A 22,969-nucleotide genomic window follows, 5' to 3' on the forward strand; every position below is an offset into this window, starting at 1 on the left:
TAGGCGGACTCGCAAAGTTCTCCTTGGCCCACCCCCTGTCCACCCCCTCGCCGTTTGCTCGCAACCCTCTTGCTCGGCCCTACACGTCTGCCTATCTTTCTCCTACCTACCAGCCAACGTTTCCCTATCTCCTTTTCTCTCTCTCTCTCTCTCTCTCAATTGCCAGAATAGGAACCCAACTTGGTAGAAACGAAGTTAGCGCGAACCGCAATCGATATAATAGCGGCCGAATCCGCGGAGCTGTGATGTCCAGCCAGAGAGAGTACCAGGGTTAGAGTAAGAGAAGCGGACCCGAGGGGGAGGCAGAAGCAGAAGGAGGCGATGGGGTAGGCGGCGGTGGCGAGGGGTGGGTTATTCGTGGGTCTGGAAAGGGGTAGTGAGACGTTAATTATACATTGAAATTAGTTGCAGAGTTTGCCCTCTGCTCGCCAGGCTAGTCTAGGACCACTAAGTATGGACGTTGGGGCGAGCCTTAGTCCGAGCTGGTCAGAGATAGTCGATATTATATTATATATTATATGTATATGTATATATATATATCGGCACATCTTGATTGCACAACATTATGCGCCGGCACATCGTGCAGATTTCACGCTGAGACCACTCGGACTGATTTATGCCCCGAAATTCGGAGGTACTTAGTGCGAGGGTTATTGTTGGAGATTTCTTGTTGGTTTACTGATAGCTGGGAGATACCCGGTCTGCTATCCTTCTGGGCCCTTTAACTCTCCCACTCTCGCCCTCTCTGTCTCTCGCGCGTTGCCGTTTAATTAAATTTCCCAGGTGAGGCCACGAGCGGCCGTCTTGAATGTTTTTGGGGCTCGACAGCTTGGACCCCTCGAAAACGCCACGATTCTGTCGGCACGCTGGGGTTGAATCGAAATTGTTCGGTTTTTAATGCGAAAAGGTAAAGGCAATCGAGAATCGAATATATCGCCGTGATTCGCATTTGAGATATGTTCTCGCGACAATTTTACGTGACACGTTCAACGGTTCGCGGCCTTATTCCGTGCGCGAACGAGCCACTAAATGGGCGTCGATCAATGCTCGTTTCGAGAGAGCTGAAAGGGCGCGAACACGTAGAAGAAACAGAAGGCTTACCTTGCGACGTAGGGATAAGAAGCTGAGCCCCTTGAATGCCTTGAACCAATTGACCGGACGTTAGGATGAATTGAGGCATTGCAACCGGTTGTGGTTGAGATAATAGCTGAGGTAATGTCGCCATTGCCGTCGAACTCGGTGGCAGGAGGTGAGGTGCAGCTGTCGTGTTCGAGGCCGTTGGTATCGTGCCACCTGAACATGAAAATTCATTCGCTGAAAAAAGAATCTGGTCGTTTAATTAGTTGCACACCACTTTGGATTAATGTTATTTAAGAATTCGCGTCGTACGCGTGTCAAATTTTTTTTGTACACCGCGTGCAAATTTAATCGAATTAGCCAAAAGACGGGGAGAAGGGTTTTGTCAAGCCATGCGACGATTGTTTGTATCCCTACCGGAGGAGCTAACGGTGAGGTTCAGGGGTGTGTTGATCAGCTGATTGTTAGTTAATCCGGCTGTCATTTCCTGGAGACCCGCGGCCAGCGATGCGACTTGCGGTAGACTTTGCAGGCTCGCCTGCAGATTTTGAAGATTTTGTAGCGTCACCATGCCTGCCACTGGTGGAACGTGCAACAAACGTGATCGATTATCTTTAAAATTCACTCATCCTGCTTGGAAGTTTAACAGAGCTCTTGAACAAGCGGTCGAACAATCGTACGTTGTAGCGACCAATTTGTAACATTGAGTTGCTTACAGTGGTGTTCGCGATAAGAAGTAATGGTTACGTTATTTAATTAATGCAAATGATCCGGACTTACTCGTCCCATTAAGATGCGCCTGCGCTACCGCCGCTCGCTTCACCAGATGCAAATTTTCAGGCGAGGGACTATTCTTCCGCGAGTTCTTCATCTCGTCTATCATCATCTGGTGCTCATGGAGCGATCCGGTGGTGGCTGCAACCGGTTCAGGGCTGCCGACGCTACTTCTGTCGCTGTCCTGTAACAAACGTACAAACCAAATCTTGAGCTACGGCGGTTTGCGCGCGTAATTTCAGATTACACCGAGCATACGTTCGGCTCTTCTACCCCCCCAATCGTTTTAATCAGACGAGGAAAGAAATAGCAATGATAAATAGCATGAAAGGACATTGTACCATGAAATCAAGCGTTTTTTCCCCAAATTTACCGGGAGCTGAAAAAAGCAGCCGCAGGGAAAAAATATTAATTACGATTGAAGTGGCACCGGTGAAAACACGGGCGAAAAGTTCGACTGCGGGGCAACGCGCTCTGTCAGCGACGAAAATGGCGATACTTTATTTCGTTTATTACGCCGCGTTTGAAACCCCCTCGCATTTGTACCGTATTGATAACAATTATAAAATATTCGACCGCCGTCGCTGGAAACAAAGTGCTTTCGACTATACGTGTCGTCGCAAATTTCGCGCGCGCCTTTCGAGCTTTTCAGCCAACTTTTTGCTACCCACGTTGTCGCGGTATTAATGACCCTGATTAAGGGAATCGATATCATCAACGTGAGACTTCGATCGTCCCTTCTACCAGAACTTCGTCTTGTACCAGCGAATACTATGATCCTCGCAGCAAAAATAAATTAAAAGGAAGATAGTTAAAATTATAATTCCAGGGAATATCCGATTTTCTGTCTGCTTAAGGATACATTAACGCGGACTCGACCGTCGGACCCAACCTATCCCAAAGGGTTTCGATAAACGTCCCAACTTTCGAGGAGGTTCGTCGAGAACCTCAGAACCCCTCCAACTTTCTATATTATTGATCCTCATTGCCGCGACATAATTAATTTACGTTGCGTAACGCGTTAACCTATTTATCCTTAAATACAGCGATTTATTGTTCGATACTTGATGCTCGAGTGTTAAGTAAGAAGATCTGAAAGGTTCGACTGCACACTTGCACCCTCTAAATTTGTAAATACCCAATGGGAAGGATCATATTTTGATTTTTAAAAAGATTTACGTATTTCGGTGCGCAAACGAGCACGCGATATTCGTCGGGTGGCGTGGTGGCTTTTCAGACTTTTAATAAAGAACCAAAAAGGAGAGGAACGCGGAGGGTGTACAAAAGTCGTCCCCTCGCCCTCTTTGTCACCCTCGGACGGCTCTTTGGCTGATTTTTTTCTCTTCTTGCTGACCGAAATCAATCGAACGGGCATGCAAAAGGTTTTAGCACAGGCTCGCAATCATTCTCGCCAAAATGCTCAATTATACGCGCGTGGTTCGTTAACGTACCACGCTTTTTATTGCGGCGGCACGTTTAACGCTGAAAATTGATTAATAATCATTCACGGTCCAACTGGCCGACGTTAAAATGCTTCGCTACGAAATAATGGCGGTAGACACACACGCCGTTCGATGGGTTATAAAAGGTACGGGGGTTAAAAAAAAAAAAAAAAAAAAAAAAAAACGTAAAAAAGGAACGCGCGAGGGAACAATGAAACTCCATGCGGGGGCGACGAATCATCGACGAATAGAAAAATCAGCGAGACGAAGCCGGCGTTGCTCGGCAACACTTTGTTGTCTCGCGTCGATTTCTCGAATCGAACGCGAATTTATAATACCCGCACACATCCACCGTGCCGCGTACCAGCGATTCTTTGTGACGAAACAACGATTCTTTCGCGTAATGAACCTCGTTAACGAAATTTACCCGCGATAATACGATTTTCGCGCAAAACAACGCGCAGAGGTGCGCGACGCGTTGAAAAATTGCCGGCCCGTTCCCTGCCCGCGGACCGTTTTTGTATCGCCGGGATATTATATAAACATAAATAATTCGCGTCCCGCGATTTTTCTATTGTGCACCCGGCGATATTCCAAATTAACAGGGTGGCGAGGGCGGTTGTAGACGGCGCGCGAGGGGTTCAATCAGCGCCTGTACGCGATATATTGGCAATCAACCCGGTGAATATTTTTTATACACCGCTGTGCTGTACGATTACAAAGCTGCACAAAGGCTGGCACGGATTGTCAATTTTCTTAAAATACCACGGGCAAACGTACAATCTCTCGCGCGGTGGGGGCGCGGGACGGGCACGGGTGTTGCGAAAGGCGGAGAGATTGGAATTTGTGGTAATTATTCGGTGTACGATTTCGTGTTGCGTGGCCCGTTACATTGGTATCGACGATAACTTGTTATCGATATGAGATCCATTACTTTGGGATACTTTTCATCGACGACGATCATTTCTGATCCGTATATTTTATCAGGGTTTGTGCGTCGTACGTTTCGTGTCCATTGTCAGGGAAACGTTTAATTAGAATTCCGCCCCTCCGCGATCGGTCAGATTTTTGTTGAACGCGACACCTCCTTTATCTCCAGGCAAATACGTAAACGGCACGAAACTGGACACAGTCGGAGAGGTGCGCGAAAAAGGAAGGAAAGGCAAAGGAAAAGAGAGAAAGAGCCGCGTATTAATCATTCGTCCCCGTATCCGCGGCGCGTTCGTGCCGCTGCGATATATAATTCATGCATATTTACGGGATGCCGGAGGAATAATTAACGAACGGCAGCGCATTAAGGCGCGCTCTCTGTGTGTACGTACGTTCACGTACAGAGTCGGCTTCTTAGAAAGACAATCCAAATTATAATAAATCGATGGAGTACGCACGAGTCCTGGCGCTTTACCACCGTCCTCTCTCTCTCTTTCTCTCTCCCTCTTCCTCTCTATCTATTCATCTAACCAACCATCTCTATCTCTCTTTCTCTTACGCACACATACTTTCTATCTTTCCGTGTCGATGGTTGGCGGTTGTACAAAGTAATGTTACCCGGCGCGCGGTCTCTTTGCATAATGGCATGGAAATATGCCGGAACGTGTATCGCCATAGTTGGATACAGATTAAGCGTGTTAGAGCTTCGACACCCGGCTAATTCGCGAAAAAGGATTCTTCCACCCAGATGACACGACCCATGAATAAATTCGACCGGAGCTTCCGTCGCTTTTGGCCGAATCGAGCGAAACTTGGCCAGAGACCAGACAACGGCTCCCAATGGCTGACGAAATTATTTTCCCGAGGAATTCGATGAATACCACCACTGTTAGGCGTTCTAGAACGCAAGTTCGAAGTTTCGTTGGTCTATAAGTGGATCGTTTTACTCGTGACGGAACGATGTTCCATACGATGATCAACGTGGACCTTATAATTTTTCGTTTAGTCTTGGTCGAAACAGTTTTTCGTTCAGCGGGGCGAAGGACGCGCGAAAAAGCTACACAACGATCTGGAATCCCGGATTGGTGGAAGTTGTCAAACCATTCGATCGTTCTGCCAGCAATTTTTCAACATAAAAGGCTCGAATATCCTTATTTCCTGTAATTTCGTATTTTGGTCAAAGTTGTACAATGGAGGGACAGCGTGCGCGCGTTCGCGCGCGTACGCCGCCATTGGTATCGAGGCATTTCATTGCATAAAAAATAGATAAAGCCCGGTCGATAGGTAACGAACGAAAATAGGAGGCGCAGGAGCCACGGCGGTAGTTCAATTTTTTTTTTTCCACGTAAATTCGTAAACGGCTATACCCGCCGGTATGGCCACCACCCCCATATTAAATGGACGAGGCGAGGGGGATTAGTTGAATGCACAGGCCCGGCCATTTTGCTTGTAAAAGTGCGCCCCGATATATATAGTAAGCCGTAGGAACGTATGTTTATGGGCTTTCGGTATTTCGCATAAATTAATCAGCTGGCCCTCGCTTCTCGCGCAAATATCGCGTACTGTTCTGTTCTCCGCGGCGTGCGTGCACGCGATTTTTCATCTTCTCTCGAAGTACAACGCTTCTCGATTTCTGTACAAGCCTCCGAGCACTGGTAAATAATTAAATCAAATCGCACGTGATTCGATTTCTTTACAACGACGAAAACGAGTCTATCACTGGTTTGGGTAACATGGACGGCGAAGGTGGAAATTCGAGAGCATGCGAAAGTATTTCAGGTACGAAGAGGATTCATATAAACATAGGTACACGGTCGCTTTGCATTTTAATGTAATTTATACAGCGAAAGGAAAAAATTTTAGTATGCATGAAATGGATTTTAACAAATGTACCCATGACTCTGCGATTTGTTCAGCCCTTAACTGATAACTGGAATCACCCTCGCGATTTTGTCTCTCTTTCTCCGCGTCCTCGTAATCTGATAATAATACCTGTGAAAAATTATCCGATCATTTTTCGTACTTTTCAATCGCGACCAGGAATTAACGTGACGAGGGAATTTCTCTGCTGGAGAACAACAAACAAATCGTTTGTGAAAAATATCCTTGAAGCGAGAGCCGGCTTCTCGCGTGCATAATTCGCAACGGTCTCTCATTGACTTCGTTAGTGTTTCTAATTGTTGTTCATTTATTCCCGTATTTTGGCAGCCGTTTCCCAATTCCGTTAACAAGTTCGCTCCTCGCTCTAATTAACCCTGAATAAACTCCTCGCGTCAAGTATCCTAAATATATAAATACAACGGGGACAAAAAAGTTTGCGGGATCCCGAAAACGGAACTACCGCGAATCCACAATTACACCAACTTCATTTGTCATTATAAACCTGGCAGGGAGTTCGCGCGCGTGGAGTTGTCGCGTTCTGTTCAGGTTGATGCCGCGCGTCAGGCAAAAACTAGCGTCGTCCATTTCCCGTACGAATTCGGATCGGCAAGCGGTGGCTGAAACAAGTTCCAGGCAATATGTCCCCAAAGCAGCCAAGGAAAGAGGTCGAAGTTCGAGTCGCGACGCCGGAAAAATAAACTGAAATTTCCGAGTTATTGCAACTCCGATAAATCGAAGCGGGGAAACATTCTTGTCGGCATGAAACGGGGGTAGGGGCGGCCTGGTAGGGGGTGGGCGTCCGCGTCGAGACATAAATTCCCCGGCGGGCACCGACAAAAAAGCCCCATTCCCCGATACAAAGAAACTAATCCGCGACCTTTCACACCTTCGAAACGGCTGGAAAGCAGCCCGATTTACACGAGCCCACCCCCGTCGAGCCCTCGCGCGCCCTCATCCTCTTCGACGCAGGCGTCCAGAGCAATCGGAACAGCGACCATCAGCGACAATGCCCGACCGAACGAAATAATAATGCTTTAAATTTCGCGGGAAGGATCGTTCGTTGGTCGGTTCGAGCAGTAAAAAATCGTTAGCCAGCCCTCACGGGCCATCTCGCTAATGCGAAAAACCGTGCTGCAGCGTTCTCCGCGCGGCGGACAGAGAGGCGAGACAGAGGGTGGGAGCGAGACGGCGAAACGGGGAGGACAGCGGATAGATAGACGGATAGAGGAAGAGGGAAACAGAGGGACCCACCACCCAGATCGGATCAGAGGGTGGACGTGGGTGTACGCGCTGGTGTGCGATCGTACGTGTGTATCGGGACGAACGCATACAGGGTGGCGGCGATGCAGAAAAAAAAAAAAGCGAGCAGAAAAAGGGCGGTGTTGCCGACGAGGCACCGGTGGTGGGGAGGGAAAAAAACGGGGGTGGCACAGGATTGGGATACACGGTCGTTGGAAATGCAACAATAAACATTACTTATCGGCACGGGAGCCTTTAACAATGCGGATACGACGAGAGAAGCGGCTCGCGGCCGCGCAAAAGCGCAAGTTTTTTGCAATAAAGTCATTTCGAGGCGTTTGAGTTATGGGTAATTCGTGTGGAACGCGCTCGCGCGACCTATAACGCGCACACACACATCTAGACTGCAAGAGAGAGAGAGAGAGAGAGAGAGAGAGAGAGAGAGAGAGGGAGAGAGTGGAAATGGTAGTCAGTGTGTGTACGCTGGAGTGAGTAGAAGGGAGAAAAAGGGAAGGAGAGAGATCGGATCCCGGCTCCATTGATTAGTATTAATGACTTAGCTGCACTCATTTCGCCCGAATAAAAGTAATTGGATTTAGCTTCGACCCCGCGGACCGCGCCAGCGGTGCCTGGCGTCGGTGGCGTCGGCGTCCGTGGCGGCGGCGGCGGCGGCGGCGGCGGTGGCGGCGGTGGTGGCGTCGGCGCAACGAAAACGGCGGCAGGCGTGTAAAAATACATTAATATCTGTTTGCGCTTAATAAACGATAGCCGCGCTGACTTCAGACTAATGGCCGTATTCCGGAATCGGTAATACGCGTTTTTATGTCTCTTTCTCTATACAACGGCCACCCCGAACCGGTTCCCACCTACGCTTATTTCTCGCCAATCTTTCCTCTCGATCGATCCTTTTGCCTTTCTCTTTCTCGTTCCGTGCTGCCTCTTTTTCTAGCTGTTCAGCCGTATTTCTCATTTTCTCTTTTTTTTTTCTCCTTTTCGATGTTGCGTTTTAAAAGGTTTTCGCGCGAGAGCTGGCTTGCTCGTTACACGCGGGGATTAGAGCTTCCGCGGCGGATATCGCGGGCTGACTGGTTCATTCGACTTGAGGTTACTGAAAGGATTCTCGTTGTCCGATCTCTCGTATCTACACGATCGAGGTGTGGTGAACCGATCGCGGACGAGCGTCTCTCAGATTACGCCAGAAATCACGTAGTTAAATCGGATTGATCAGATTGGATTATTGTCGCGATCGCCTTACGCGTGTACAGGGAAACCCATCTACAGAAATTGACTCGTACACCGACGCGAGAACTTTACCGTCGCGAAGGAGGAAGAAAAAAAAAGGGGAGCAGAGGAAAGGAAAGTAGAGCCCATTAACAAAGTCCGTATCACGGCGTAACAGACCCACGAAGACACTTTTAACTCACCGCGTACCCCGTCACGAGCTACTCCATTGATCGGGATTAAGGATTATCCGTGGCCATCCAGAGCGAAGCGGTGCGAGGAAACGATGAATTTCCTCGACGAGACCGGGGGTATCCTAACGGGGACGTGCTCCATGGGGGTTGCAATTATCACGTGGTCATTGCGAACCGTTGTTATCGGGTAGTAGGGCAGAGAAAGACGGAGGAATGGGAGCACGTGGGTGCGAGTGGGATCAGGGTGAAACGGGTTAGCGGCAGAGAGACAGAGGAGGCGGAGAAAGACGGACAAACGAGAGAGCCGACCGACCCCTCGGCACAAGGCTGCTTTGTCTGTAAGTGTAATTAGTCCAGGGTGGGGTTTCTCGGGCGAGGGACAGAGACGGGCGTAGACAGGCGGCCAGGGAGACGCGAAGAGGGGTGGCCACGGAGGAAAAGGGTGGTTCATCCTGGTTTCTCCCTCGCCGCGCCACCGTGCCCCACCACCGCCTTATTTATATGCAAATGAGCTTCATTTCGCGATATTAATGTTCCAGCCGAGTCGGCCTGGCCTGGGCGCGAAAGGGTGCGCAGGATACGCGGAAAAGGGTTCGTCCTGGCCCGTATATGTTTACGACCGTTCTGTTCGCAAGCGCGACGCGCGATTTGCCCCGCTGGAAATTGCCGCGTCGATAGTCGGGAGATCGAAGGGTGGACCCCGTTACGGGAGTGTGAGAACTTGGGTTCGAGCGAGGGTCGAAGGAAATTTTCAGTATCGTTTGTCAAATACAGAAGAGATCGATATTAAAAGTATGTGTCCACGTAAAAATGAAATGATCGCCAGTTCATTTACAAAGTCAGACGTGTCGATCTATAATGGTTGTCTTAACCTGCAATTATCAGCGTATGCGATTAATATCGGCATCATAGATACTCGCAGATATTACGCAATTTATCCGAAGATAGGGAAATATCATTAGCCGGGAACGTTTCGAAAACTGGATACCACTGTGCCACACCGAGAATCCGTAATTTTCACTCGAGAATTTCCCCTAATCTAAGCCGCTATCTGGCCAGAACTGGTCCCTTATCAGCAACGTCCGATCCGGTTATGGTAATCGTGTACCGCGAGAAAACGACCAGTCACGAGAAAACCAAAGTTTCGCCCCTCCCGTCCGGCGGCCACGAGATGAAAAAATTGGACGATACGCGATCGCAACATCTAACCGAAGGTATTAACCACCGCGGGGGTGGTTTTCCCATGTTTTAACCGACGTGTAACCACGTATCGGGATAATGACCGATTTATCGCAACGAGCAGAGCATGGCAGCGGGTAGACAGACCCCCATCAAGCCTCCACCGGGTTAAATTAACAACAGACAAGCCACTTGAAACATTACCGAGGCTTCCTAGGCGAAGCAAGCTCGAGGGGTGGGTTACTCCTGCTACCTTACTCAACATAAATTAGGGCCGATAGAAAGGGTAGATTGCAGAATGTTGAGTGTATAACGACCGACGCTCTGTCGGTGGCTTATGTCTCGAGCATCCGCGGCATCGCGTCTTACTCTTGCGGCACACGCGAGCCCCCGAAAAATCTCCCCTGGCGCACGCCACTGCATTCTAATGCACCACGCCGCTACAACCGCCCCTACCGTGTCGCGGTTCAACGTGTCAATCCACCGTGCACTTTCGCTCCCAACGGTTTTTTAATACCAAGTATGCGTCCAATCGGATTGTTTTCTACCCTCCTGGCTGTTCCTCGCTTCATTCTTTGAGACCACCCCTGATGCAAAAGAAACGTTCAGGGAAAACATGCCACGCGTGCCTCGCAGTGATCTACGAGATAGCAAACTACGTTGTACGTACTGTAATGCCCAGTGCAACCGAAAATGAAGCTTTTTAATCGTTAAGAACGTCCCTTCTCGGTCAGAAATCTCTCAGAATCGAATATTAGATTCGTAAATGAATCTTCTCCTTTCTCTCGAGCAATTACGATCTTACTTTAATTATAATTCGTAAAATCCAACGGAGGGAATGCCGTCGCGCTACCGGGGGCGATATGGAAATCGCGGGGCGAACTTTATGTCAACGTTGTACGCGCGAGTATCACGGTTCTATTAAAATGATTATAAAACCGACGTCATTAACGCGGGAATTTATGAATATTTTAAACCGAAGCAAGAAGATAAGACGATCGTTCCTTTGTTTTTTCTCCGTCTAAACCTCTTTTTTATTCCCTCTCTCTCCCCCTTCGGTTAAACCCCCCCACATTTTTTACGTTCAATTTTAATTTCCAGTTATCGCGCGCGAAAATCGTCACGGTGAACGACTGTTACGAGGTGTATCGGCCTCGTCCCGCGGCAAACGTACATACAGACACGCGGGGAAATAATACAAAGAAGGCAGAAAGAGGGAAAACAGGGGCATCGTTACCAGTAACGACTCCTCCGTAGGTAATGTTTCCCCGAGTCCCTTCGAAAAGCTTAATTACGGCGAGTCAGCGAAATAATTCGAAATAGGAATAAACGTTTGCGCCGCGCGGCGGGTATTTGCATTTAATGGATATTAAAATGAATGACCATCGCTCATTACGAATGCCGCGGGTCGTCCGCGGTAAAATCGTGGGGTAATGAAGTCGCTTGGGCGAATCTTACTTGTAAATGGATCCTTCATTATATCCAGATATCGTTTCCGAGGAAATGCGTTCTAACGACTATTCGGACACGCCGTTCGAGAAATTATAAGAATCCTCCGTCTATGATAATGCGTCTGATCCTTCTCACTCTCTCTCTCTCTCTCTCTCTCTCTCTCTCTCTCTCTCTCTCTTCCCTTTTCCATTTAAGACTGTGTAATTACGGCTGCATAACTTTTACGACGAAACGATGTTTGCTCGTCTGATTGGACAGAATCGGAACGAAGTTTCGGTCCGACTTCGCGTTACTCGATGCACTCGTTGATGGACCAACTTTTAAGTAGTATCGTTTCCACCGGATTATAGCGTCGAACGTTATTATTTTGAATAACCGAACGAGTTAAAATACCAGGACGCAGAAGTGGCGCACAGCTCTTTGGTACCATCCGCGCGATTATCTGCAAAACGAACGCAACTATTGGTACAGTGTTGCGTGCACACGCCAGTAACGGGCCAACCACTCTGTATATACGGCGCGAACGGCTCGTAATCAGCTCATCGGCAGCGTTCAGAATATTCTTCGCAACAGACATCTTAATGCTCGGCAGTCGTAAACAGCGCGGACGTGACGTAAATCTATTCGCAGCGCGGTTGTTTGGCTCTCGGTCTTTGCCTCGGCTAAGAGGGGCGGTGGGTTGAAGGCGAATACAGTAAAGAGAAAGAGGAAGAAGGAGAGAACGAGTATGAGAGAGAGAGAGAGAACGTAAGTGGAGGACGTTTCGGAATGGCAGAGAGAGAGAGAGAGAGAGAGAGAGAGAGAGAGAGAGGAAGACAGAAGGCCTGCCCGAGAAGGTAGTAGCACCGACGGTGGTGGTTGCAATGGTAGGGGGTGGTTGGGCGAGAGAATCGGAGGTGGGTCGACCGATGTATGAATATACATGACCTTACCACCAACCCTTACACCGCAACGGGGCTCTGCTTACATTATTGTATATCTAATTCCGCGGATGGTTCTCAAAATTCGCTGTTTGCGTAGCCGTGGCGAGCGTCGTGACGCTACGCGTCGCCGCGGCCACGTGGATCGTTGAGAATCACTGCTCGCTCACGACATTATGCAGGCAGTCTACATATTATACATTCGGACTGGGATTCAATTAAGTTTGGTTAGACCACCCTCTCCCCTACCCCCACCCAGTCGTCCTTCCGCACCCCATGGTCCACCTACCACCCATTGACCTCCCCCCTTTCAACTTCGTCTTTCTCTCTTCTGCTTCCTTTCTCCTCTTCCTGCGCTCTCCTATCCACCTACTATCCAACCACCCTTACCTTTTGTCCACTCTCCCTCCTGCCCCTCAATCTCAGTCTGTCTGTCTCTCTCTCTCTCTCTGCCCTGCAGAGGCGACATAACGCGGCGCGACGGCACGTAGAGGTGTTCCGGATCGTGTCCCGGCTGAGACGATTCGTTCCGCGGTTTTCGAAACTGTTCCAGCCTCGTCTCGTTCGAATTATTATTGTGGTCTGCCGCGCTCGATAGGCCCGACCAGGATCCCAGAGGGGAGAAGGACGGAGTTGTATTCGGGAACCGGGACAACGATTGCGGAGCCGCGATTTGATCGGTCCGCTGAATTTTTGAAACCCTGGCTACCTCGGGACGGGGCGATTGAAATCGGCGAACCGCGGCGAATTAAAGTCGTATCGATCTTTATGGGATCGGCTGGTCGGTTTCTGGTGCAATTTTCCTGGCCAAATTGGAGGTTCTTAACGAGCCGTTCGGACGGACGTAAGATTTTTTGGATAATAAAAGTGGGTGTTGCATATGTCTGCGTAGCATCAGCAAAAAAACTTTGTATTACTAGTAGCAAAGAGAATGTAGAAATTTAAAAAGAGGTCTCGAGAGCAATTTGTTCTTAACAGGCATTTGTAATATTAATTTCAAATTGGTATAAAAACTAGAGGGACATTTGAGACGAGTAAGCGTTGGAAAGTAATCTCAAACTTTGGCCGATAATATATGCGAGTGGAAAGGAGCTGTCGAGCGGTTAAACAGTTTTCAGCATATGTACAAATACGGTTCCTCGCAGGCGGTTGCAGGGATCCGAACGACACTTGGCAATGCCTGAAATAATAATCGTCGAACAGCTGGCGGAGGTTCGATGTCACGGCCGCAGTGGATCCCCGTAACATGGACGAGCGTGTTTGACATTCGGCGGGCGTAACGAGCCGCGGCAATGAGGTTAATTGAAATACGTCAAGTAGGAGCTTGGGGGTTGGGTATTCGGAGCCTGTTTCCTTCCAACTGATTATCTTGCATCGTAAGAAGCTGCACAAGACTACTCGTAATTAGAGGAGACATCTATAAGAGTAATTTCACTACAATCGTCAAAATTGCCAAAACAAGTTCACCCTTAAAAAATAATCCCTGAGAAAAAAAAGGTTGCTTGACACGCGGCCACACGCCCCCAGGGTTTTTTCCTTTTTTAATTATCTCGCGTCCCGAGACAGCTACGTTTACTTTATCAATATTTCCCCCGCGCCGAAAAAAAATCCTTGCCGTTCGCTCCGTGGCAACCCTTCCCCGTCGTTTACTCACGCGGTACAGCTGGATAGGTAATTAGTGAGGGCCACGTGGTGCAGCCGCGGATATAAACGCGCGTCACGCGGCCGTATTGGTTGATGCGTGAGCGCGTGTGTCGCGGGTGGTGGGTGCTTGGCGGAACGGAGAGGGTGCCACGGGAGGCTCCAAGGGTCGCGACGGCACGGGCGACGAAAAGGTAAAAGGGGACGCGGAAAGCGGGACGAAGAAGGCGAGAACAGCCGTGGAGAACGCGTAGGATAGAGGGGAGGGAAGATGCGATCGAGACACGGAGGGACGATGATAGCAGAGGGCAAACTGCTCGCAGAAGGGGCCAACGGGCGGACGGGTGGATGGGTGTTTGGTAGGTGGAGGCGGAGGGCGTTGCAATAATGACAGAAAATTGCGCGCTTCCAGGTTCCGCGGCGCAGCACCGACACTTAATTCAATTCAATTGCGATACAGTTCAATAATTCGATTAATTAAAAAATATCGCAGGGTCGCTCAGTTGCTTTCCGTTCACGTCGTACGTGACCCTCCCCGTAGATTGATTCCCCCTGCCGCCTCTCTACCCCCGGCCAGGCGACTCTTGCGAGATACGCAATCGTCACCCTTAGCGCCCCTGTCTCACGCGTCACTGTCGTCGCGACAAGAACCACGACGATGCTGCGTCAGACGAAAGCTGAGAACCTCTGGCTAAAAGGCGACCCTTCCCCTATTCTGTCTCTGTCCGACCCTCGTGCGTATCGACGAGGGTTAATAGCTGATAGGTGAAACGTACCACTCGATGTTCCCGCGTCATCTGTGATTACTTGATCATGAGTATCGAGTGAGCGACGTTTTCTGAAACTATTGCGAGCATCGTAGCGGGAAAACATTCGCAAACCGTCCCAGCAAGCGCGCACCTACCTGGCTTATATTGGCGTATCTTTGAATCACCCCAGTCCACGATTCCCATCCCTCCGTTTCGCTACCTTTCGCCTCCATCTACCTACGTGTGCCCGGCCGTGTCCCGTCTCCGATCCACCCTGTCCCACACCCCTCTCTCTCCGTCACGGTACGGGGATGCGAGGTGCACTTGACTTTTAAAAACCCTATTAACCGACGGTAATAGAGAAATCGTGCTTTCACAGACTGTTTCGCAGCCAAGGGAGAAGAGAACAGGAGAGTCCCTGTTCCAGGCCGCTCTTCCGTTACGACCGAGGGTTCTTGCTCTCTGTTTGAACGTTCTTCGCTTTCTTTCTATTGTTCCCGGGCTCCATCCCCTGTAACCCTTGCGTGGTTAGAATTTTCTCTCCCTCCCCGGTTTGTTTCGATGCCTCCCTCTCTGTAAGCGTGAACGCATCGTTCACGTGTTTGGCGATATCGATGAACGTCTCGTTTCGGATGCGGATGTCTGGGATCAGTTCTGATTAGACGATGTATCTTGTGATAATAAATAATTTTGTCCGGTTTTACGTGAGATACGTATATTACGAAAGAGTCTAGCAGAAGAAAGGGTGAATATTCCCCGGAAATAGATTCCTTGACGCTTACGCTTTTGCATTGCCGCTGAAAAATGGCTCACGGCGCGTACCGTGTTCTCGAGGAGCATTTCGGGATATTATAATCCCGCGGCGGTGTCATAATCATAATAACAACGCGTTAATTAAACCCGCTGATTTATGCGCCTTTCATATTGTAATTGCCCGCCGAACTCGAGTCGGGCCGCGTAAAAGCGAGCACGGAGCCACGATCTCGGACGATCTCTTGCTCGCGGAGCTGAGATAATGCGGACGAATTAATGAGTCAAGGCGCAATTAATATCGACCATTTACGCGCGTCGTCCCTCAATATAATCGCGCTATCCCTCTCTTTAACGTAACCGCGAAATGCTTTAAAATACCGCGTCGTATTATCATCGGACGAACGAAATGTTGGGTAAAAATAAAGACAGATGGAACAATTTCGAAGTATTGTGTAACACAGACAGTTTCCAAGTGGAATCAACGACGAACGCGAACAGATAGCAAAGAAAGACGACGCCTCGTCCGCAGTGGTACCGGAAACTCTTCTCGCGGGCTGCGAATACAATTCATTATGATTTAACGGCGCCAAGAAAGCGTGCGCAGCCGGCGTAGGCGACGGAAAATCGCTTATTTACACCGTGAACGGTGTAATACGCTCGCCGGGGGCTATATTTAGTTTACCAGTCCGCGAGGTATAATGTCTTTTTAGGTACGTTAATTAACAGTATTCATTTTGCACAAAGGTTTCTAATTACGCACTGTACGGAGCCATAGACTTAGTGCCGCCTCGGCCACGGAAATGTTATGTCCCAGTTCTTGCGCCAGCCTTCCTCCACTACTGGCTGAACGAGGATGTGACGCTCGACCGGAGCGAAAGTGCGAGAGTGAGAGAGAGAGAGAGAGAGAGAGAGAGAGAGAGAGAGAGAGAGAGAAAAGCGGCGTGGATGGCAAAGGCGAGGGTGGTCGAAACGCGGGAATTAAGACAGTCGAGATCTACCACGTCAGCGGCCTGATGACACCCAACAGGCCCTGGATCGCGGTGTAGAAACGAGAAGGAACACGAAAGATCGAGAGGGAGCCCCGCTCGCTGGGAAGGGAACCAGAAACGGCCGAGCGTTCCGTGTCGGGTCAATACTTGTCCGGTCGTCGCAGTTAGCAGTCGCATTAATTAATTATAATTAAGTTTTAGTTGACGCGACTGTAGGGTGGTAGGGCGCGGGGTAAGCAAGGCAGGTAGCTACGCGACTCGCATTTTGAACATTACCGATATTATGCAGATTTCAACCCCCCCACCAGCTACAGCCACCCCCGTCATCGTCGTCGTCGTCGTCGTCGTCTTCGCGGCGTAGCTCCTGCTAACAGTCCTTCTCCCTTTCCCCGAATCACTCTCACCCCTTTCCAGCGCGGCCCCCGTCCTCTGCTCGGCTCCTGCTCCGTTCCGTCATCCACCAGGATACGCTCGCTCCTTGTGCCACTTGCCAAGCGAGTCGGAGAATGAATTATTTACTTATTTACGGTACGTAAACGGAGACTCTCTAGTACCGTGTTCCTTGTCTGTAGTGGAAGAGGAATTGGGGCTGCGAGAGGCTGGACCTCGAGCTTTGGGAATTGGCTCGAGTGGGTGACAGCCACTGGGCATCGTCGGTTCTTGAGAGTGCTTGGGAAGACTCGAAGGTGAGCGAGACAGATCGTTAGCAAAGATTATGTTCCTTTATATCATCGAGTTGTTACGAAAATACGAACAGAGAACGCTTTACCATCGCGGCGCGATCAAATATTTATAAACACGTCTGAATTATTTCTGAATCTGTTCCGCCGTTTCCTTATTTCCTCTCTGGCAAGCACGTCCCAGCCGTGGCTGGAGCTGTCGCGTCACTCGGCAAGCAAGTCATAGAATTAATTACCTATGCACGCTGGATAAACGGGAGTACACGCGAGTTCCCGTTCGCGCGAACAGATTCCAGATTCCCAAAACAGTCGTCATTATCAGCGAAACAGAAAGAAATATACAATCTATTGCAACATATTTTCTAATCACCTTCGTAAGTCAACTTTTTAACGGAAGAGAATTCGACCACAGCGTACTGCTTGAACTGAATTAATGACAATTACAGGATAGTATAAATTAGGTAAGAACAGGGCGAGTACTTGCAACGCGCGAATGCAAGCGACCGTTGGCGAGTTATAAAATCATCACGAGCCATTACTTTTCATTCAGCCCGCGTACACTTCGCGCGTTTCCATCTTCATCGACTGCCAGCAGACAGGCGATGGGGGTTGGTGAAACGACGCGTAGCGATAGTCGCCAGCGCGGCAGCGTGCGCACGTCGTCGTAAGAAGCTGTTAATCTTCGGTAATAAACTGTATTTTCATTATAATACGGCATGAATATGCAACGGCGATAATGGCCTTAATATCCCGGCATGCATCTTCCTGTGCTTTACGAGCTGAGCCTCCTCCGCCGGAATTTGAGGCGTACTCACAGTGGATTTTGCGACGACGTTACTGCCGACGTTCGCCTGCCACCGTGCGCCCTCGAGCGCAGCTCTCTCGCTCTTCTCTCTTTCCGCACCCTTACCTCGGGGGATGGATCCGCGGGTTCTCGCCGCCGCGCGTTTTGCAACTTTGCGAACGAATCGTAAGCGTTTCCCGCGGTTATCCAAACGTACCTGAGGTAACGACGTAACGATGGCTGTTATTCGACCGCCACAGAGTAGCTACAATGCGGTTATAAGTTCGAGCTACGATGCTATCCTCTAATGAAACGAACGCCAATCAAGGTGATCTCTCGCGCCCAGCAAAGAAATCGTTTCGCTCGGATGCCTCCGTATTCCTCCATCGACGGAACGATACGGTTAAACGAGGAGTATCGCATGTAACAACGTATTCAACATTTTCCTCCATCGTCCACTTCTCCGCGATCATTATGTTAGAACCGATTAAAACCACGAAGCGTCCAAACACTCGAACAGTCCGAGTTTCCTCGAATTAATCACTCGAATGGGAGTCTTTTCTCGGGAGGAATTACAGTTAACCACTTCGATGCTTCTCTCTTACCGTGAACTTCTTTTTTACTGGTCTATTAAAGCACGTAACGTCCCGCGCGGTGATCCTAAATTTCGAGCTCCTGAAGAAAACTGGCGTTGCCTCGATGGTGTTTCGTAGACCGAGGGACGAGCGTTCGATCGGGAATTCGAGCTTGTAATGGGCGCGATACATTCCGCATCGCCGTTAATGCGGGGCAACTTAATGTAAGCAGCGAGCGAAGGAATAATAGTGGCCTAGCCTACGGACATTCATTTATCTTAGTTTATTGCCAACTGCGAGGAAACAAACACCGTTGGAATACGCAACGACGCGCCATTAACCTCCCGGTTGCTTTGCCTGGGCTGAGCTCGACGGTTTGTCCCGTATTTTTATTCCACCGGACTTTCTTTCTGCTTAATAATGACTCGATGATGCATCGTTGTTTGTATCTGCTTTTCTAATTGGCTCCGTATCGACGTAACTGTCCAGACTCTCGTGCAAACCATCCAAGGACTTTCCATCCGCCGATTTCTCTCTGCCAGCGTTCCTCGAGCGTTTCGAGCGTATTTTCTGGGACTCGAAGTATGCGTTGCAAAGGAAGCAAGCACTATTCGTGTTCCTCGCGCGTTTCATTATCGTTCTCAAAATGGCCTCGATCGAGTTCACGACTTCGCTTCGTGCTTATTCGGAGAACGGTTCGAACGATCGATTTTCTAATTCGCGAAACGCGGACGCGACGCAGGATCGAAAGGACGACGAGGCGAGGAAGCAGAAACGCGCGACAGGGGACCGGTGAGACGAAATCGAACGGCGATCGGTCGTAGCGGGCGCGGGGGTAATTAGCGTCCATCGTCGTTTCGCAACCAGCGCGTTGTTCTCCGGCGAAACAAATTAGACCGTGGCGCGTCGCACGAACGAATAAATTTGGGGAATGTTTCCTGCATCGAACAACGAACGGGAATCACGGGCACACGGACGGGAACGAACACCGGCAAAGTGGGAACGAACGAAAGCAGCAGCAACAACAACAACGACAACGACGGGGAAAAAGAGAGAGAGAGAGAAAAAACAGAGAAGAGGAGACAAAAAGTAAAAGAACAGGGGGGAAAAAATCGGTTGGGGAAAAATGTTTCTGGCACAGGATATAATGGACGCATTGCACACGAATATAATGAGATTTTACAGTGCAATTCACATAAAGCATTGGAAACAACAAAAGCTTCGCGGGCGAGGGCAGGGGGGTGGTCGAGGCGGGGTGTAGCGCGATAAAAATGCCTGCGCCTAAACACATTATTTCTACCGTAGTCCCGCTTTTGCTCTCACCCCCCTCGTATTTCCATCGCCTCACCCGCTACGCCGGATCCACGATCTCTGAATGCAGACTGTTACCCTTTCCCACCACCTCGAGGCCACTTGTCCGCTCTCTTTTTATACTCCTCCTCGTGCCTCGCTTTTCTCGTTTTAACTCACTTCCCGCCCGTCGTTCCGTAACGAATATGCCCCTCTCGTCCGCGAAATCGGGATCGCGGGACGTGCGAGCGCGCGTCTCATTAATGGCGCTCGCGTTCCACGGCATTCCTCGACGAGCGCGTCGAGTTGATTACGGTAAACCGCGATACAGGCCGTTTCCCTGAAAGCAACGGGTGCTCGTCGATCCGTCGCACGTTCGACGACAACCGTTCCGATGGGAACTTCGCGCGATCGGCTGATAAGACGCGGCTCGATCGTCCGTCGTTGGTAACAGTGGAGAACGGAAAGGGGGGGGTGCACGAAAAACGCCACGTTGGCCAGGGGACATTTCGGATCATGAGAACACGGGCTTAAACGCTGATAATTACGCGCGCACCGGAAAAACGTTCCGGACGGGAGAATCAAAGGGGGGCACGGCGCGGGAGCCGGCCGCGCCTCGCGATCCGATGCGTTTTTCGCGTTTCGAGCAATCTCAATTAGCTCGGCGAATTAAAAAATACACGGACACTTTTACTACCCTGTTTCGATACGCGCCCCGAATACTTCTCGAATGTTGCCGTTCCGCATGCATGATTTATGCGTGCTCTCTATCGCTTTCGGTGCTTCTGGGAATGGAAATGTGCACGAGTTTCGCTCCCGTTCGATATAGAGGCGTAAAGGATTAAAGAAACCGGACTGCGATATGGAACGTAACAAAAATTTGTGTAAAGACCGTTGTTAGGTGCTAAAGTGACGTTCGATAAATTTCATTGCGCACGCGTCAAACATTAAAAATGTTTATGCGTTTACGGGAAAACGCGAGCATTCCGGTCATGCGACGGACAATTAGAGATGCGAGAGAAACTGATTGTACAACTACAGCAGGGTTCTAGTTTGGGGTTCTAAATGCGCTACAGTATTGGTAACATTGAAAGGAAAAGCTAATGGAGCCTAACCATTGACACGCAACAATAGCGATCGGACGAGCGGTGTGCGATTAGTCGGACGAAGATAAAGGGGCCAGAACGTACACGGACGGGATTTGAATTTTTGGAAAATTCGGACGCCAGGATGGATCCGTTGGACAAACAAGTGCCTAACTCTGTCTACCTGTTTTTACTCCCCGAACCATTTCCGGACCTTCGACTCTGAATACCCTTTGAACGTCGTCCAATAGGGAGCGGGGCGGTTGAAAGCGAGCGGACAGCTGGAGGGACCGCGACAGACGGAGAGACGGAACGTAGGAAAAGGGAAGGGAATGAAAAAGGGACGAACGATCGCGGGATAGCGTTGTGACGGACCGAGTAAGAGGCGGACGGTATAGAGGGAGATAAAAAAGATCGGAGGGTGCGTTTTGTCGCGCCGCCGATAAATTTTGAATGCACCCGCCGGCGGAATTAGTAGCCTGTTGGGTAATGATCAAAAAAATTATAAACAAAAGATTCCACGGATGGCGAGCCTTTTTCGTGGATCAACGAGGCAAGCGGAGAACGCTTGCGAAAAGCTTTGACGGTGGCCACAACGGTTCCCACCCGACCCGGCTACTCTCATTGGTGCCCAAACCTACCGGGCATACTATATTTAAAAATCGGCGCGCTCTCCCGGAAAGTTTCTCCACAAAGGGTAAACGTTTACAACGAGTTTATTAAAATTGACTGCTCGCGGGATATAAACCGTCGAACGTGGACGCGTCTGCCTGCGCCGGAAGGAACGCCGCGTTCCTTCGAGGGGTTTCGTCACGGGCGTCTTACGATTCGTTCGACCACCTTAGAACTGTGAAACACTGATATTTCGAATATCTTCGAACCTTTTGGGACATGGAGTATTTCTGAAATTAATTACAAAGACTAACACGGGAATTCTACGATGGGTCGCCCTTCGCATGCACAATTTCTATCCCTCTAACCTCGTACAAAAAAAAAAAAAACGATGCATTCCGCTTGCTCATACCTCGATACCTCATTCCTCCGCTGATACCCGTTAACTCGCGCGTGCATTACAAAAATTCATGATCGAGCGGCCGCCAGCGACTGGTCGACAAGGAGAAAGCAATACAGCGGGGGTGGGCGGGGGGCCAAGTGAACAGAACCAGAAGGAAAAAAGGTGTAAAAATACTAAATAAAACCTATTGTATATCGACAAAAGCACAGTTACATAACGGAGGCTCATCCGTAGCCTGCGTCAGCTTTCAAATGCGATTGATACGTACGGTGGATGATGCCGACGCCGGTCGTGCTCGTAAATCCGCCCACCAACGCTACAGACAAAGAGAGATTCATTATTTTTAATTAAACAAAACAATAATACGCTTATTAATTGATTAATTAAACATCACGTATGCATTACGTTGTTTCATCAACGGCCGCCGTCGGTTAATCCACCCCTTTCGACCCCTTTCGGACGTTCACCGCTTACTACGCCGACTTCTATACCTACGGGTAGGAGTTTCGCAGCAACGACGCACGAAAGGGGTGGTATAGGGGCGGCGGGGGTGGCGTTGGTACGGACGATAGGGGGCGAGGTGGTGGGCGGGGCGGGTGTGCGGGGAGAGAAAAAAAAAAAATTTCGTTCGCTCGCTATCATTGTGTTTGTCCGGTCGGCCGTGATCGCGACGCGGGTTTTATCAATACCGCCGTTTTCGGCGGGATAATAGCCTGATTTTTTGCCCGCGCCGTCGCGTTCACCACTCCTCATCGATCGGCAAATTTAATGAAGTTGTATCAGTTATCGACCGCAGCGCCCAGTTTTTCTTTGCAATTTTAGTAATTAATATCTCAATTTAACGTGGGACGTCAGTGTCGCGGGACCGGCCCCGTGTGTTCCTATTAAATTTATGTGCATTTACATATGATTTTCGATACTACGCGATTCTATAATATCGCGAATAGAATCCACAGAATTTCTTACTTTCGTCATCCCCCGTTGAATTCGACCGCGTCGCGCGCCCTCGCTAATTGGAATTTAATAAATCCAGTGTTATTAAAAATATAGGCAAAGAAACCGCGGAATTGTACCCGTCACGAAATGAACAGCCATTCGG

General features: G+C 49.5%; 1 protein-coding gene across 5 annotated transcripts in view; it reads right to left on the reverse strand.

Moving 5' to 3' along the window:
- The window catches only part of Pdm3 (POU-domain protein pdm3), a 147,479-nt gene that overhangs the window by 13,705 nt on the left and 110,805 nt on the right, over positions 1 to 22,969 (reverse strand). For 2 of the 5 annotated variants that reach the window (XM_076894476.1, XM_076894450.1), the window contains exons 3-6: positions 22,139 to 22,186; positions 1,858 to 2,035; positions 1,495 to 1,656; positions 1,102 to 1,314 (exon numbers count right to left, since the gene is read on the reverse strand). In XM_076894476.1, the coding sequence (XP_076750591.1) occupies positions 1,102 to 1,314; positions 1,495 to 1,656; positions 1,858 to 2,035; positions 22,139 to 22,186 (601 nt within the window). The remainder of the gene's footprint in view (positions 1 to 1,101; positions 1,315 to 1,494; positions 1,657 to 1,857; positions 2,036 to 22,138; positions 22,187 to 22,969) is intronic. The other 3 variants (XM_076894460.1, XM_076894484.1, XM_076894468.1) reach the window with 3 other exon arrangements.

Source organism: Xylocopa sonorina, chromosome 1, assembly GCF_050948175.1.
Source record: "Xylocopa sonorina isolate GNS202 chromosome 1, iyXylSono1_principal, whole genome shotgun sequence".
Taxonomy (NCBI): Eukaryota; Metazoa; Arthropoda; class Insecta; order Hymenoptera; family Apidae; genus Xylocopa; species Xylocopa sonorina.